Source organism: Brachionichthys hirsutus, chromosome 3, assembly GCF_040956055.1.
Source record: "Brachionichthys hirsutus isolate HB-005 chromosome 3, CSIRO-AGI_Bhir_v1, whole genome shotgun sequence".
Classification (NCBI taxonomy): Eukaryota; Metazoa; Chordata; class Actinopteri; order Lophiiformes; family Brachionichthyidae; genus Brachionichthys; species Brachionichthys hirsutus.
Window position 1 is genome coordinate 14,477,346 of NC_090899.1, and position 19,267 is coordinate 14,496,612.

General features: G+C 42.3%; 1 protein-coding gene across 1 annotated transcript in view; it reads left to right on the forward strand.

The window, feature by feature from the left end:
- The window catches only part of LOC137917696 (intermembrane lipid transfer protein VPS13B-like), a 303,427-nt gene that overhangs the window by 17,915 nt on the left and 266,245 nt on the right, over window positions 1-19,267 (forward strand). Inside the window, exons 4-9 of the mRNA XM_068760421.1 lie at window positions 2,220-2,337; window positions 8,019-8,186; window positions 9,243-9,424; window positions 10,341-10,515; window positions 15,280-15,545; window positions 18,118-18,213. Of these exons, the coding sequence (XP_068616522.1) occupies window positions 2,220-2,337; window positions 8,019-8,186; window positions 9,243-9,424; window positions 10,341-10,515; window positions 15,280-15,545; window positions 18,118-18,213 (1,005 nt within the window). The remainder of the gene's footprint in view (window positions 1-2,219; window positions 2,338-8,018; window positions 8,187-9,242; window positions 9,425-10,340; window positions 10,516-15,279; window positions 15,546-18,117; window positions 18,214-19,267) is intronic.

The window sequence follows — 19,267 nt, forward strand, 5'->3', positions numbered from 1 at the left end:
TTGAAGTGATGACAAGTTAACAAAGTAAGTGTGAATAATGAGTAACAAATTTGCATTTCAGCTACCGTCTCTTCTTTGGAACTTTGAATGAACTATTTATTATTTCTGGACTACTGTTTACCAGTTCCCACTGCTCTCTGGTGGGGTAGAAAACCTCTTGCATAGTGCAAAACTACCACAAAGGCCTGAAGTCAAGGATGAATATTTCTGCCAGACCCTCTCGACTTGGCAATTTCATGTTTACTTTACTGCAATGGGGGGGGCTACTTGGTTCTCTGTCAGTTTGTCCACAAGTCATATTATGCAAAGTGTCTTTAAAACCTAATCTTCATTGCGACAGCAGACAGTGAAAGGGGCTCATTGTCATGAAATATTGTCGGAAGCAGAAACTGTGTTTAATTCTGTTGAGGTATTTATGTGTGTGCGTGTATAGCGTGTGACTGGAATTTCATTGCCCCTTTGAGCATGTGTGAATGTGTGTGTGCGTGTGTGTGTGTGTGTGTGTCCATGGAGTAGCCAAATACATTTGGTTTTGACACCTTTTGTGTTTACATTAGTCAAGATAAGAGGTTACTCCTGAGACACTCTGCCACTCTGATCCCCCATTTAAAATGCTAAACACATGTGATCACCCCCTTTCTGCGTTCGGCTTGTCAGACTAACGTGCCACCCGGGCGGACAGTGAAGGTTACAGTGCTGCACTGACCTTTAATCAATGCCATACTGGGAGTTAACTCACTCAGCTAGGATCCCCCCCCCCCTGACTTCTCTATTTTTAGAATGGTTGTAATTTGTTGGTTTTCTTCCAACCATTAACTGTTGCAGTCTTGCGTCTCCTGTGAATATGAATATGAGGTATTTGATGAACTACACTTATTTGTTTTATAGGAGTAGAACCGGGTAGTCCTATTATGTCCTTTGTGGTTTGATTTTGTTGTAGCAGGCTTTTCTTCCTTGTTTTCCAAATGGATTATTTGTGTTTGATACATTTTCCCACAACAATATTAGTCCTCTACACGCATAAATACATTTTAGATTGATAATAGCTCACAAAGGACAGTTGAATGAAAATCTGTGAACATGCTAATCTCTCCTAAAGCTAAAGGCACCAAAAATCTTCTTAATGGCATTCAGCTAATTAAAACAAAGCCAGTCTTTCTATTATTAATAGTGCTGCTGGGTTGATTTGATGGGCTCTGATGGGGACACAATGGCTTTCTGCTCTAAGCTTTAGGAGAGTATTTCCGAAAACAGTAAAAATAAAGGGGGAAAACAACTACCGGTATCAGATGATTCTCTCTTTTCTTGCATTTGTTAATTTGAAGTTAAAACTGCATCTATCCAGCGGTAACTCCATTTAAAGTCCTTGTTTGTTGTCACGCTGTTATAGTTTTAATTGCGCCTCATGTCGTAGTCTCCTAGCACCCCTCGAGCACAATCAATAAATAACCCCCCGATCCCAATCCCATTTTCCTGGCTCATTTTGTTTATTTTCAGGCTCATCTCTGGAGTGGATGTCCATTTCACTGTCATTCCTACACACACACACACACACACACACACACACTCACCTACACACACACACAACACACACATCATGTACTTGCATTCCTGGGATGAACAGGCTGCTTGGTATCTGAGTGCGGATGATATGAGCTGCTGTGGAGGAGAGACCTTCACCCCCTCATCCAAGGACCGGAGTTTATTTGTAGAGCCCATGGAGGTGGTTGTTTAATGGGGATGGGAGGAAGGTTAGTGGGAAGGTTTGGTGTGTGGTGGGGGCTCAGGAAACAGTGGGGGAATTGTAGATATTCCCCTAATTACACCTCTAGTAGTGAGCACACATCCATGCAGAACAGATACACATCTTTCATAAGATGGCAGGGTCTGTATGGACAGTTCAGTTGATCCCTATTGCTAGATTTGTGTTTTGTTTGGTCATTGATCAGCCCATTTTATATCTGACTGTGCTGAATATATTGAGCTGTATCTACATATAAAGAATAATATGACACCGTGAAGTACCACAGTGGTTACATATACCCTCTTGGATCCAGGCAAATTGGATCATTTAATGCATTAAATCATTAATGCATGAAATCATTCAACGATAAGGTCACTTTATCCTGTTACAACTGACATCAGAATGCACTCGTTCTGTAGAGAACTAGCAATCCACTACCTGTCCTCACAGGCCCTCGTGTTTATTTTTTCACCAGGATGACCACGAAAGTGGCTCTAGCTCCACCAGTCGCAGTGTCTCAGACAGCTCCAAGGCTGTAGCCAAACCCCGCCGCCTTCAGCAGACTGCCCCCAGCGACCCGGACCTGCCACCAGGTGAGTGATGGCCCCGGGACCGGCGAGGGAGTTGCACCTCCCTGCACATTAAATGACCACCAGGGCAGCCTCGGTGGGGGAGTACCAAGCCACTGAGTGAGACGTAGATTTCAACTTATTTACGCTATAAAGAAATCTTTAGCCTGAAACATTGCTATATAATGTCCAATCAATCCCATGGATTCTTAGCTAAGTGGCTGCAGTCGTAAGTCTCATTCAACATCGTGTATGTCGTGCCTATTCACTCAGTAAAAAATCTTATTTCTGCAATGACCTGTGAAGCACTGCATTTAAAAGAGATTTTTGACTAGTGTAAATCAGCATGAGGGAGCGTGGAGGATGCTCCTGTGATAAATCACAAAGAGATGGCTCTTATCAGTGAGGCCACTTGACCACATGCCTCCTACAGGGCCAGGGATTCCAAGCCTTCCTCGCTCTAGCACTTTACTGCACCCCACAAAAATGCTCTTGTTTGATCAGGGGTGTTTAATGGCCTTTATAGAGATTTATGACTTTTTCTATCAGCTTATTGCTATTTCTGGAAAGAGGGAAACATACATGGATATCATTTTAGCGATTAAATGTTTGATTCATTTTCACACTGGCTCCAGCAATATCTATCTTATATATATATATATATATATATATATCAACATGCAACATGTATGGGGGGGGTGGCAGGGAAGGTGAGAAAGAAGCTAGCTGGGGATAGACTCAATTAAAGAAAATGAAAGAAGAGATGGAAGTCTTGAGCTTTAAGAACTAGGTCACCATCTAAAATCCAACCACAAGGATCACTCCCAACGTCCTAGTATGCTTAAATATATGAAGCTCTTCTCCTGGCTGACTGCTTGTATCTGGGGAGGATCCGTTTCCAGGCTTGATGTTATGAGATAATATCTCTCTCCAGCTGTTAAAGCAGGGTGCCTCACACCCCGGCATCTCCCTTCGGGTCACATATCCCCCAGGTGTGTCTGTTTGCTATTCTGTGTCTGTTTGTAGCCATGTGTGTATGTTTTTGTGTGTATCTGTAATGATTTATGTGCACACACATTGCAGTTTCAGCTATGGTCCACGTCTCAACCCAATGCAGGCTGTAGAGAGAATTCAGAGGTCAAAGTTTGCAAAGTGTTAGAAATCACAGAGGAAACAGATGGATGCTGTAATCCCAGCTTTCCTAATTAAAAGATAGAGGTTAAAAGGTAGATGAGGTAAAACAAACCTGCTATGACTCAGACAGAGGATGTTTTCCTTAAGAATAAGATATAAAATAAACCTGTCTGCAGTCTTTAATGTAGTAAAAGGATGTTTTTCAAAGGTTAGAAGGCAGCAGAGCAATTCACCACAGCTCACGCGGGTGATTTTAAGACACTCGCATATCTGCCTTGTCTCTGTGTATGGATACAGATGTCGTCGGAGTAATTTTTTTCCGGCCTAAGAAAATATCTGCGGTCTGCGCGGCCTTGGCTGTAATGTTACACAGTGGAAATCCTCAAATATGCCAAAATGCATTGTCTGTTTTGATATTACCGCAAAAGCTGTTTGAAGTTACCGAATGCAACAGTTCTAACTTCCCACTCACGCAGGCTTCAGTGAATCATTTGACAACTGTATTAAATCTGATCCTTTGTTTGTGTGCTCAGGATGTTGTATGCTAGCTGTCAAACATGCCCAATTGTGTACTCTTAAAACATAGAAATACTGAGCCATTCAGTGTTTTCAGTGAGGGAACCATGCAGGTCAAAGAAGAATCTAATAGCCACCAACAATTTGGGTTAATCAGTAATGGTAAGTTGAAAAACTAGTATCTATTCTCACATGGTGACCGAACTCTTGCTGCTGCCGCTGTGGTTCAAAGATCATTCAAAGTGTTAATATGCCACAACATGTCCATATATGCAGTCCTCTTAATTCATTATAATCGTAGTATTATACAGATATTATATCCTTTATTATATGAAAAGAAACAGACAATAGAAAACAGATATTAAAAGAAGACGTTTTGAAAACCCTGTTTGTTTTATTTATATGTATTGCAGTAAATGTATATATGTATTGTGTATATATACATGTACATATGCAGACCCTTTAAAAAAAATAGGAATATCAGAATCAGTTTATTGCCATTGTCAATGAGGGTTGACAGACTAGGAATTTGTTTCGGTGCAATCGTGCAACATGTGAAACAAGGTAATGACAATAATAAAAAGCAAGCTACAGCGTACATACATGGTGTCAGTCATTTTTCGAGTTTTATGCAATTTATTTTTATTGTGATTGTGACCGTCACCTGCCCTCTTGTCATCACGACTCTCTCTGGATCAACCCCCCCCCCTTTTTGTCCACATACGTTGTACATAGTATGTGTCTTTTTAATTTATTGTTCGTTTTGCATCTGTGGTGTAATTTATTTTTTATTTATTTTCATTTTGCATCTGTGGTGTAATTTATTTTTATTTTATTGTTATTTTGCTACAATTTAGTAATTTAATATTAGTTTTATTTGTAGTTTTATGCTCCTCTTAGACAGGATGTTTGACTGTACTTGTACTCTAACATTCTATCTAATAAATATATTCATCATCATCATCATCATCATGTAATGTATGTCCGAGCTTGACTGTATATGTGTGTGTATACTGTACAGAGGCTTTGTTCTAGGACCTTAATCCTTCATTTTTGAAGTCACACACAGGCTCTATTAGATTAGTTGTTGCTCTCTCATAAGGGAGTGATGGTCACAGCCGGAGATGCGTGAATGGGTTGTCAGACAATGTTCGTAGGTGGGTTTGTATTGGCCAGCCTTGCCTTTTTGCTGTCGTTTGTGTCGACACACTTCTGTTCTGCGTCTGCTCCATTCCCCTTCAAAACGACCAAAACAAAACATGGGCCGACACTAAAAAGCAGCCACCAGTAATTATCCAGTCATTTGGCCCTAAGCTCTCACATACTGAATGAATTTATCCTCCCTGTTCTCCCTGTGGTGGAAAATAGTGACGTTAATTCATATGCCATGGGATTGGTAGCCACACAAAGACCAAGTGCTTCCACCTTGGGCAACTGTGAGTGATTATGTTTACTGCTGCTTATAGGGAACCTATGGCCACTGTTTGTGAGAGCTGCTTTTCCCTCTTGGGAATGTCTGCTTTTACCTTGTTCATATTGTTGAAGATGTTTTGTTTTATGAGTTTAAAAGACAAAAAGTCTTGCTTTGTGACCGGCGCTACCTTTTTGTTGGGTGGATCAAAGTTACACTCAAGATTTACAGTCAAAGCTGCATGTTCCTAAAGAGCTTCTGAGATTACCGGTACCTTCTATTCTTGCGTTAGAACATTTAGCATGATGCACCTTTACAGAAGGACAGTTTGGCATAAACTGCTTATCAGATGAAGTTCCAACAAATATTTGCCTATATCCATCCATCCATTCTTCCTCTTAAGCTTTTCTGATTTGTGGGTCACGGGACTTACCCTATTACCCGTGTGAATGTTGTGAGCAAGTGAATGTTGGTGGTGACCAGGAGGGCCGATGGCGCAAATTGGCAGCCTCGCTCCTGTCAGTCTGCCCCAGGGCAGCTGTGGCTAGTAGCTTACCACCACCAAGTATGGTGTGAATTAATAATGCACAATGTGAAGCGTCTTTGGGTGCCTAGAAAAGCGCTATATAAAATCAAGCATTATTATTATTATTATTATTATTATTATTCCAGCTTTGCATGGGCGATAGGCGGGGCATTGCTGAATACCGGTAACTGTTGATGTGTTTAATTTTTGCTTGTTGTGCAAAATAAATTTCCCAAAGAAGTGCGACTTATTTATGTTTTTTTCTTCTTTATTACGCATTAATTGACTAATTCGACGTACTGTCCGGAAAATACAGTAATTATTTTTCAGTACAAAAATATCAGTAAAAGAAAAAAGGGGACTGACACTATACACACTCATAGATAGCAACATCATACATATGTTTGATTATATCACAATTCATTATTTCTTAAAAAATGCCCCACGGTGTTGATAAAAGTCATAAAAATAGCCTAGATTGGCCCTTTTACCTCTGTCTCTAAATTTCCTGCAGAACCCTTCCATAATGATTCATGGAAACGAGTTAATTCGATTTCTTTTTTTTCTAATCCTGCTAACAGACAGAAAAACAAACAGTCAGATGCAGGTGAAAACATAACCTCCTTGGCAGAGGTAATAACACAGCAGGACCAGCGTACAATACATTTACTGTCTGATGGACGTGTCAGTCTTTCTCTTCTAGTAACTGGCACGGCTGATAGTTGGTAATACTTTCCATATATAGTAAAAATGGTGAGCGTGGACAGTATAGTGTTTCTTTCCTGTATTTCACAGGAGAGAGTTGGTCTGTTCTGAGATCAAATAAAGGAGGTGGTTTTTCCAGTCATTTTATGGTTGAACAGTTTTAAGTGGGCTCCTTCCCTGTGGGCCGCTGCACAGGTGCTGGCTGTGTCAATTGTTTACAGAAGGTCAGAGCATCAGATGGAGTGGGGCCCTGGACTCGGGACGAGGCAAAAAGACGTAGAACAAGTGTAACAGAGTGCAAGAGAGACATACTGACACGGGTAAATTAGATCCAGAGAGGGAAATAGCAGGGGGTAAAGAACTGCTTTTACTGGGCAGGCTGCAGGTGCAACAGCAGCTTTCTGACCGACCCCAGAACCACAGCCATGCATGGAAACACACACTCAACATGCAAGAGAACAGTCAGGCACACACTGAAACTCAAGCAGCACATGCATGCAGCGAACACACATTGCGTTTATGAGTTGAGTTTACATTATGTCATCCTCCTTTCCTGCCACTCTGTTTGGTCAGGCAGAAAACATTTGAGCATTTTGTCAATTGGATTATGCTAATGAATAGTCAGGCCTGAGTACAAGTAGCTGAACAGTTGACCAATTCCTGTAAATATTTTCATCAACAGCACCATTTAGTTGTGCCTAATTATTGGCCATGTGCCCTGGACCAGGCCCATAGACACAGGAGGATAAACCTTCGGTTTGAAAAATAAGGGAAAAGCATTAAAGGTTTATATGTTTTAACTTGTTGTTACTCTGTTTAACAGTACACGGGAGGAATGAATAATGCCATTGGCCCTGTGGCTAGGAGGATTTATTGCTGTGTATTTTCATATTTTATGGTTGAAACTCCCCTGTCTGTAGCATTTTAAGTTCTTTCTTTCTTGGTTGAGTAATGACCTGAGCATGTATGTTTTTCCTGCAAAGCTTCTGTTTCTGGGTGTTACTATGCCTATTAGGAGGTGTAGGTTTCTCTGCAGGATGGCTCCCCCAGCTCTGCTGAAACACAATATGTTGGACTGCTTTTTCTCTCCTTGTTCTTGGTTACTACGTTTCTCTACCACTGAACCACAAATCTGCCAGCCACCTTTTTCCACCCTCTCCAAAAAAACAATTTCTGTACCCCTGTAGTTTTTCGTATTTACATAGATTCTCTAGGAGGTGAACCTTGCTGGCGTATTCCTTATTGTATTAACATTTTAAAAATACTCCTCTCCACTGACCACACGGTAGAAATAATGCATTTCACGTATTTCCAGAATGGTTGCCTGCTATATGACAGTCAGGACGTTGTGAATGTGGTCTGTCCCCACGTGCCTTTAACAGGTGTCTCGTGCATTTTCTTTTGCTTCTGTAGGTTATGTACAAAGTCTGATCCGACGCGTGGTGAACAACGTGAATATCGTGGTGAACAACCTGATCCTTAAGTATGTGGAAGATGACATCGTCCTATCGGTCAACATTACCTCAGCAGAGTGCTACACTGTAGACGACATATGGGAGCGGGCCTTCATGGACATCGCTGGTGAGCAATAGCTGCTTCCATTACTTGCTTGTGGTAAATCCACCCAGTCGAGAACCTATAAGTTACAGTAAGTGTTTAATTTTGTTTGTTCAAACTAAGGTCAAACAGACTTCTAACTTTCAAAATAGCTGTTTGTGTAAATTGTCCATAGGTGTGAGTGTGTGTGTGAATGATTGTCTGTATGTGTGTGGCCCTGGGACGAACTGACGGCTTGTCCAGGGTGTACCCCACCTCTCGCCCGTTGACTCCTGGGATAGACTCTAACACGACCTGCGACCCGGTAACGGACAATGAATGTTTGTGTAGCTGCCATGTCATCAGGCCGAGTCATCTCACAGTCTATTGATAAATTCCCCAGTCATATGAATACACATGTTGATCCGTGGATACAGAGAAGGGCTAACATTTGAACTCCCAAATGATAGATGAGTAGTGGTATTATGACCCTCACAGTGCTACTTCTAAGAAGAACAGCAGGAAGTGCAGTCCCTCTCTGGGCCCTTGATGGTGAGCGTCGTGTTGCGTTTTCATTGCTTCAGGTAGAGCCGATCTTTTTTGACAAGAGAGTGAGGATTTTGACAAAACCTGCTCATTGATATAGTAACTTGACGACATCAAAATAATTTCAAAACCTTTGCAATCTTTACAGACTTTGGGTGTTTTGTGCAACACTAGCTAATTTCATTTAGATAGATCCCATCCAGTTTTACATGATACAGGCGATAAGTCTTGAATATTGAATTACATAATGCCTCTGATATCAAGTTCTTTATTTTGCCATTGTCATTATACACGCATTATAACATCCATGAGAGCAAAATCATTTTTCGTGAAGTCTGCTGTAACGAAAGCCATTCCAAGATAGCACGTAATGTGAATTTATTGTCAGGGCCTGCACACTGTTAGTGTCTGATTGACCGTGATCAGTCTACATTTCTCTACAAGCATGCAAGTATAAAACACGTACTGCATGTCAGCAGTATGGTTAGTGTCACCCTCTCCTGTGCAATGCAAATTCTCTTCACTTGCTTGGTTTTCTTTTGATTCTTTATCAAGCTCCAGAACTCGTCCTGAGGAAAGTGATCAACTTTGCAGACTGCACGATGTGCTTGGACAAGCGGAATGCCAGTGGCAAGATTGAATTTTATCAGGACCCACTGCTCTACAAATGCTCCTTCAGAACCCGCCTCCATTTTACTTACGACAACATCAATTCCAAGATCCCCTCTGTCATCAAAGTGAGTCGATCCAGTTTTAACAAAGATGATGTGTTTGTTAGAGAACTGCTACAGTCATTTTTCTGCCCTCTGGCACCGGAACAGCTGAAGATATTTGTTGACCTGACTGTCTTGTTTCTAAATGTGGTTGACTGAGGATTAGATCTAATTTATTTCTGATGTAAGAGACAACACTTCTTCTGTTGATGTATTTTAATATCTTTAAAATCTTTGTTTCTAAACATTTGTAACTTCTCTATGGCTGTTGTTTCCATCGTTGTACATTATCTTCAATTTATCTGTTATCAAAATGCTAAATTCAATCCGATTATCTCATTCTTATCTAGGGGTAGTCAATGATGTGATTTTTGTGTTAATAATCTTAATTAACGTTTCCTTCCCATCAGCAGTTAAACATGTGAGATTGTGCTGATTTAGATTAGTTGCATTAAGTACAATTACTTTCATGTGTTTAATATTACTGTTGTCCGTGTTCTGGATTGCCATCTGTTACTTATAATATTTAATATTGTTGCAGACACACAATACAAAGTGAAATGTAGCCAAGCAGCTGTAACTAAACACGCACTGACGCTCATGCATAATCTCGGCACCATTGGGACCTGACATCTTTTTGTTGGTTCGTTGGTTTTATGGTGTGGGATGCTTCATTCGTGCTTCATCAACATGCATGCAGACCATAATTAGTAGGCTCCAGCTATAAAACATCGACGGGAGCAGGGATTGCATCTTTTACATGCAACGCAGGGGAATCTATACGAGTTCTAAGAGGGCCTGGGGCTTTTTTTATTTAACATTCCTGTCCACATTTTGTGGGAGCCCACCAGAATTGGTTGGCCCGATTTCACATCCAAACATACAATTTATCAATTAAAATATATATATTTTTTGGAACCTTTCCTCTCTCTTTCCACAGATCCAGACCATGGTGGAAAGCCTGAAGTTGTCCATTACTGATCAGCAGCTTCCCATGTTTATTCGCATTTTGGAGCTCATTGTTGCCCTTTATTATGGGGAAATCAGAGGACACAAAGAGAGCGAGGCAGAAGAGAGCAGTGGTCATGTGAGGGAGGCTGGCACAGTTTTACCTGGTAAGAGAGGCATCCTCAGGAGGGTCCTGACAATCTGTCAAGGACCATTTGTTTTGCATTTGTAATTTATGACATAATTATTTTTTTTATGATGACGAAACATTTATGCTCTTAATATTTCGTTTCATCTTGAATTTAATGCATGACTGGCAGTGGCAGCTTCATATATACCGAAGCTCCGATCCTTTTACTTCCCTGTCTGCTTCAAAATAGAACGAGTCGGGCTCCCATTTTTATTGTTGCAACTTCTGTGTTGTAGCCGTTCTACTGCAAGAGATGAGCCTAAAAAGAAAAGAATTACAGCCATTATTCTGTTCCATTAAAGTCAATTTGGAAATAAGGGGGCTCACTGCATTGTAATGGTCGTATTCTTCAGACAAAATGTTGTCCAGGACTCTGAAATGGTAAATGAACCGTCAGACCATGCGTAAAGCTTTGACTTTTCCCTCACACAATGTTTTTTCTGTTGTGACAATCTGCATGTTGCTCCGTTCAAGGCCCGCGTCTCTCCGTTTGCTGCTGTTGTTTCTGAACGGGACATTTAACATCACTTTGAGCATAGTGCATACTCCTCCTGCTTTTTCCACAAACAAAAACCGGAGCGTGTAACTCAACGCAGATCGTTGTTGTCAGGCCTGATCCCGTCCATGTGGAGGGAGGTAGGAGAGAAGAGGAAGAAAGGCAGAAACGAGTATGAATCAAACACAGGCCCATCTTTCTGCTTTGGGCCAAACAGGACCAAACTTCCCAAATTCAAGGGCTGAGAAAAACATGCACATTCAATTGACATCTCACCCAGGCATACCACTTAGACACACAGATACACACACTTTCACACGCATCTACATAGACTCAATACACTTTTAATAGCTGCAGCCTCTCCCTCAAAAAAACCAAACTCACCTCATTCCCTAAACGGCCATCTCATCTCTCCCCAACTGCCCTGCCTCATCCCAGTCAAATAATGCAGGCTCAAATCCCACCGGGCTAAATCAGCCTCTGTAACACCAGGAGCGAATTACGGCGCAGGGGAAGTGGTGGGCAGAGGGGAAGCAGGCAGCCCAATGCAATACAGTCAATTCCCTCACTCCCTCTAACTTGCTCCTGCCTCTTGGCCTGGAACTTTTACTGCAAGCTGGCGCAGCTTCCAGTTCAGTGTCCAATGCCAGATGTAAGAGGCTGTGTCATGCTACTGCTATGTGGAGCCTCTGAGAATGAATTAGTATCCCATCACACAAATATACAAGGGGGGGACCAGCATTTAGAACCTGAGCGCCCCAAGATCTTGTTATGCTGGAAGCAGTCGACGGAGTGAAGAAGCTAAGTTGTGCACGCATGTGCTGTAGTGTGTGTGTTTGGGGCGGCTGTGGCTCAGTTGGTAGAGCGGGTCGCCCAGTGACCAATAGGTCGGTGGTTTGAATCCCAGCTATTACTGTCCACATGTCCCAAGTGTCCTTGGGCAAGACACTGAGCCCCACATTGCTCCCAGTGGGGCCTGGCAGCGCCTTGCATTTGAGCAGTCGCCCACTGGCATGTGAATGAATGGGTGAATGCGAGGCTTAATTGTAAATCGCTTTGGGCACCGCAAAGGTGTGGAAAGGGCGATGTGCAGTCCATTTAGCATTTGTGTTTATTAGGAGGGGCTTGGAGTTGTTCACACACATGTGGCTCAGTGTGTGCATCTGAGAGATAAAGAATGCAGGAAAATCCCCTGGTAATAGGAGCATCATTTATTATTTGCAATAAGAAGATCTAATGCGTTTGTCTTAGAGAGACATTACCACTGCAGCATCCGAGTCGGCCGGCGCTTGTAGCCGCTGGCTTGGCGTATACGTGCATATTTATTTCTAGTGGGTTCTAGTTTGTAGGAAACACAGTCACATGATTCTACCATTGATTTCACGCTCACTTGATTTCCGGTGAGCTACTTTATGTTGAGTTTTGTACTCTGTGGACATGGAGCAGCTTCTCAGTCAGAATTAGGCGTCCACTTCTCCCACTGTCTAAAATTCGATGAAGTCGGTAAAACACTGTAAAAACTTCAGCGGTTGGAAACTTAAATGACTAACATGCTTGAATGGAGCACGGACCAGCTGGTCACGGCATCCAAAGCTGGACGGTTTCAGCAAGTATGTGAAGAATTATGAACCGAGGCCTGTGGCTGCTGAAGTGTGAGCGTGTGAGCGTGTGAGTGTGTGAGTGTGTGGGTGTGTGAGCGTGTGAGTGCACGAAGTCGCTGTCTGTCTGTACAACGGTGCGCCGAGGTGTTTCGTGTGTGCTGGACTTCAGGAGAGCCTCGGCATCCTCAGAGGCATCTTGAATGGAATGGGCCCTCGCCCACGCATCTGCATCTCTTCCTTATAAACCTCATGTGGGTTCTTGCTGCCAGTGCGCTGACGTGAGGGGGGGGGGGGGCTCTCTCTCTCATCCTCTGTTCACATTTGAATATGGGTGTGAAGAGGAGTCAATATGGACGTGGATGAAAAACACTTTGTTGTCTTGCAGAATGTTTTGTGTTCTCCTGCCATCATTGCAAAACTGGATTTTGCAACATTTTGATGTTAATGTCACACTGGTAGTGTTCAAGCAAAACAATATGCAACACACAGTATGTGTTCCAGTCTCTCATGTCAAAGTGGGGAGGCCTTTGCACAAGAGTGTCTGTGTGTATGTGCCGTATCACTTGGGAGCCAGTGCTGAAAAGACAGATGTAATTCATCAAATAGTCTTGCTTGAAGAAATGAAAGCTGTGTGTGCGTGTTTGCTTGCGTGTGTGTTTGCTTGCGCTATTTCTCGAGTATTGTGATAATTTTTTCTCAGTAGTTTGGTAATCCATCCATTCTTTCCCTCTCTAAACATGGAGGGACATCTACTGGCCTACGAGGGCACTGCCTTTTCTCCCTCCGTCCCCCGGTGTGTTTCAGTGTCACTCAGCTGTTCTCTTAATTACACCCCCCCCCCCCCACCCCCTTGCTAACTCAGACATACGTCACTGCCTGGAGACCTTTGACTCACGGAAACCAACCATGACCCTGGCACATCCTATTACACAGTGCTCTTGAGCGTTGCTTAAGGACATATGCATGTTTACGTGTCGCCACAGCGACACTGAGTTTTCCACATCAAAAGATCCAGTCGGGCTTTGGTTACTCTCACGCTGGCGCTGGTGGCCATATTTCACACCTTTATGGCCATGGTGCAATACTTGTCAGCAGCCCACTCTCTCTTTCTGGAACTCTGCACATCTTTGGATTCCTACTTCAAAGCCTCCTTAAGCCAGGGTGTGTTGATCACTTGATTGATAATTGCACTTTTATTTTCATTGCCTCTCAATCCAAATGGCTTCATCAGGGCTGTGGAATGAAGCAAAGGAGCTTAGCTGGTTGACTGACGCCTCAGCGGCTTCCATGGAGCTGAAACAAAGAAATGGAAGATGGAATATAACAGGGGTGGGATAAAAACGATACAATGGGGTGTCCAACAGTCAATTTGCCTAAGTGAAAGATTTAATTAAAATATGTCATAATTTTCACCGCCTCAGCCTTTGGGATTCCGAAGCTTTGACCTCACGGACAATATTGTTTTCTCACCGAGGCCGTGTGGAATGGGATTACACATTCTTGTCTATTGACATCAGCTTCCTCTTTCACAATGTTTATGGAAACACATACGATAGGACAAGTTCAGGTGCCGACATCAGGCACTAGAGGTGAACATTGGGTTTTGGGGAACCCTAGGACCGCTCAGTGGTTTACTAAGATGAGGTTAGATGAGAAATGCTTCCGTTTGTCTTTTGTCAAGGCTCATTGCGACAATATCCTTGTCATGCAAATTAAATCTCATGGATTACTTTTCTGAACGAGTCTTCTGTTTTCAGATTGTGCATGGAGTGACTGCATGGTGGCTTCGTTCATCTTGTGAATGAAGGCTTCCTGGTGTGAGACTTGCTACTTCCAGTAGCTAGTGCTTCATGGCTAGGCTTGGCGGGTGACCTCCCACCTCCTCCAGCTAACGCTGTCCCATGGAAGTGGCGTTTGCTGTTTGGCTCCAGCACAGGCAGCCCTGACTAGAGTGATTTACTTGGCCAAGTCAAGGCTCTCCTCTTTAAGGATGCTGGTTGACGGGCCCTGCCCTCTGGCCTCCATGGGGTCGGACTTCCCCCATTCTCTCTCTTTAGAGCTAAGGTAGCAATGAGATCATGCAGCGCGCATTAACTCACACACCTGCATTCTGGAGCATTGGCAGTAACTACTGCAAAACTGCTTTGCTATGTGCTGTTTTTGTGTTTTCAGTTGACAGCTGAAACATCTTGCTTATATTAAACTACCCTAAAGGCATGTATAAATTAATTTAATGTGCTGCACCAGGGCACGCATATTCCCATTTGTAACAATTTTCTCAGTTTCACCATTTCATTCTTTGAATTTGCCTTTTTTCTTTTAATGTATTTTATGGAGTAAAAGTGTCAAAGAAGAAACAGAGTATTTTCTGCCTGGAGCCATATTTGAACGCGATATAATTTTGCACTGTTGTGCACTAGTACAACATTTTTTGGCACTAGACTATGACTTCCTGCTGTTTTGGATTTTTCTTGAGGATAATTATCCAATTTTGTTCCGACTCTGTGTCTATTTTAAATTACACATCTTAAAAAGTCGAGCATTAACAGATTTCCTAAAACCCGGGTTTTCCCTCATCGCTTTTAAAACTACCCTGCAGCCATATTTCTATTATAATTGAGAATTCTCCCCCCCCCCCCCTCAGTGATGGATGTGGATATGGAAAACCAAGTGAGTAACCAGTTCTCCAGCCCAGACCTCTACACACTGTCTGAAGAAGCAGACCAGGGTTGGGCGTCCTGGGCTTGGTCCTTCGTCCCTGCCATTGTAGGCACAGAGGAGGATAGCGAGGAAGGCCTCTACCAACAGCGGGAAATGGGAGGCATGCCCAGCAACCCCCAGCAACAGGCACCCAAAGACCCCATTGTTGCCATCGGCTTCTACTGCACCAAAGCTTCGGTGACCTTCAAGGTAAAGCAACTGTTAAACTGAACATTCAGCATCATAGATATTTCATCACCAAATACTTTCCAAGTGTCACATGGGGGCTGGAATATATCCCAGCATGCAATGCCTGAATGACATTTATATTTGTTCCATTTTTTTATCGTGTCACTTCGTTAGGAGCAACGGCATAAAGTCAAACATCAAAATGTAACGATCAACTTTGAGATAGAAGCTTCTCTACAACACGCTGCTAATGATAGTAATGGGATTTAGGCTTAATGTATTCTTTTTTAAATCAAATAATTATTTCAGATCAGAAAATCGTATAAATATAAATACAATATCAATTGAAATCATGCCCATATAATGGATAGTAGTGAACGTCAAACTTTGTATTTCAGTGGGACGTAAGTAGAAAACCTGCAAATATCGGTATTATACGATGATATAGAATTCCTTCATTTAATCTAATGTTTTGCTTTAAATTAAAGTCTTTTTCCACTCCTCTGGGATTGTTTATTCACTCCCACTGCCCCCCTGTATCTTTATATGTCGTGGCCATTTTCAGTTTAAGTCTTAAATAACAGCTTAATCCTCAGGAAGTTGCAATCCTCTTTGTCTGTGTGCGGTACAGGGGAGGCTAGTCTAACCACTAACTGGCGTCTTGGGTCACGTTAATGTTTTAAACATTATACATGGTATGATGACTATTCAGAAATGGATCCCAAACTTTAATCCTGCCTGCTCACTCGGAATAGTTGAAATTCATCTGCGTTTCCCCTCAGGTTTTGGCACTCCAGATCACATTACTGCTTTGAGTGTGTGTGTGTGTGTCCCAGTCCCAGTGAAGGGGAGGAATGTCTCAGGCCAAACAGGCTTTGGTCCTTTTCTAATAATGATCAAATTGTTCCTGTATTGAGTTCTTTTAATCAATTAAATGCCTCTCATCTGGAGTAATTGCATACAGCTGAGAGGATGTTTTTCTTTAATGTTCTCTCCTCTTTCCTAAAAGGAAGTATTCAGTTTGATGGAATTTTGTGCCTTTGAAAAGCCACTACTTATTCCCCAGATCTGTTTGATCAGAGAAATTGGTGCTATTCTTTGAGGAGTTTTACCCACATTATGCATAGTCTAGCACTGACCCCCCCCCTCCTCATCTTCCACTGTTGATCACACGCTAAACTATTCCTTTTTGGGGTTTTTTCTTTGTTGACACAGAAGAACTACTGCACATTCCACTTTTGTTGGGCATCCAAGGCCTTTAAGTAGGCCAGAATCTAATGATAGGTGGTAGCTGCATTGCGCCGCCTCTCTGCCCTTTGACCTCTACTGTTTAGTTAGCAATGTCCCACCAGTCGAGCCACTAGTCTAAATTTTAACAGTTTTTTTATTGCATAAACATTCATTAAGTAAGTGTGTCTTTGTTTCGTTGGTAAGTCCTCTAGGTCAGCACCGCCTGAACTGATGTCTTTTGGACAAAGCAATTCTTCAGTCTGATTGTTTCGTATCCTTACATGCTGCTGGGTACACGGGGGATTGGGCTCGAACAGGGGCCTGGCTCCTCCTGCACATGATTAAACCATTGGAATTTAAAAAAAAAAAAAAAAAGGAAAGGGAGCGAGGGTGAGAGAGTCTTCTCCATCACTACGGATAATCAAGCACAGCTGCTTCTAGCTCTGCACCTGCTTCCTGTGTTAAAGTTGAGTGGGTTAAGGCCTGCACAGCTCTGTGATACACCCACAGTTCTTACACTGACCAGCCTAGCATCTCCACTCACACCAACCCACTAGTGTTGTTCAGACCCCCTCTGTCTCTTTCTCTACCTCTGCCTCTACACGGTCTAGAGTCCAAACTATTAATGCTCTAATCAACAATCCACCTTCTTTGATACATTTAACTGCATGCTTAATAAACAGTTGCTTGTACATGATTGGTTTTACCTTGGCTTCCTTCGCACTTTAGTCATGTTCTGATTGCCCATCCCCAGTAAAGCCAGAGCGGGCCTCTCCTAGAATCAGAGTCGTGGTTGTCATGTGGTTTGATGAATGTCTTTGGCTTGAGTCCAAACTTGGAAGAGAAAACGACCAAAACGTCCCAAGGCTGGCATCCAGCCTCTGATCTAAGAAAATGTCATCTGTCCTTGTTTGAATGTTATTGTTTCTGGTCTTGAAGATCATTTTCAAGGGCCTCATCCCCCGTCACATCCAAAGACTCGCATAGCTTTTGTTTATTTTTACATCACGCATCTGCTTCAGCAGTGACTTGCGGGTGCACACACACGCACACACAATAATGCGTGCCTTCCAGGTTTTAGGGCTGCTTTTTCGTGACATCTGTATTATTGCTGTGACTGTTACTTATGCTGTCAAACAAAATGTATTTCTCCCCTCAGTGTCTCCTGAGATTCATAATGGGAACAATCTCCTCCATTCCAACTCACTGTTGCTCACTTTTCTTTTGAAGACTGCCGTTTTGAATCCAACACTGCCACAAAGCCCTAAATCCAACACAATTTCATTTTATGTGATTATATTATTTGTCATAGTTTTGACTGTAAACTATATTAAATACAGTCTGTCTCTCTTTTTTCCCTCAGCTGACTGAGACGCAGTCAGAGAGCAGCTACTATAGTCCACAGAAGGTCAAATCCAGAGAGGTCATGTGTCTGGAGCAAGAGGGAATCACTATCGAGGTAAAATTATATTGATTATTTGATCTAATTAAGCCTAAATATGTTCAACTGTTGATTCTAAATACATTGTTATTGCACTTTTTAAACAGCCAACATTCCATATAATACACAGTGAGTAGTCACAATACCCAATATTAGGTTTATTTTTTAGTAGATAACCAAAGTCAGATGTTAGAAATTATTAACTGGTCTTATTGTAGTGGAAAATAGCAAGATAATTGAAAACTAGTTACAATGAAATCAGTGGTAATAATGGAAATAATTCAATATTGTCTTCATGACAATTCATGATTGTAACCAATATTACTGGATATAAAGATCAATATCACAAAGTCAACATCAGTTTTGTTTTGTTTGTCCTGTACCGGCTGTCTTTGGTTGGGAAGTAAACCTCGTCTCAGATAATTGGCCGGGACCGTCCATGAATGATTCTTGTCCTCTGTTTTGATCCTCCATGATTATTTTCATTGTCTCCTTGCTGCGGATCCGAGGCCCCTCTTAATTACCACTTTAAGTACATTCATAAAACCTCTGCAGGTCACTGATCCGTGGCCTGTTGTGGAATCTGTGTCTCATTTCAGCATTTTCCCTCCGGTGTAGAAAATATTTTAAAAACTTTTTCTCTGATTACCTGGTTGGAGCAGGAAAGGCCATTTCTGCTCCTAAGCGTTTTACCAGATGTGAGAATTCTAAGGAGATTTCCAATTCCAATTTCTGTAATTTATGCTTTTGCTGGAAGAGAAAGAGCAACTGTCTGAACCGGGACCAGAAGTGAGAGCGCTGAAAGGCAGAGAGATGGCTAGTAAAACAGGAAAAACAAGGTCTTGTAATTATTTTGTGGTGAAACATAAAGTTTTATTGCATTGCCCTCTGTTTTTTGGTCTGCTGGGTGAAGCAAATGCAACACTGGGTGAGAGAACCATACCTTGCTGGTTACAGGGTCTGCTGGACTCTTACAACATCTCAAGCTATCTGATCTGCAATGAGGGAGCCTGTAGCCTCAACATCACCACAGTCCAGAATGACCTCGATCTAATCTGTTGTCGTGATAAGG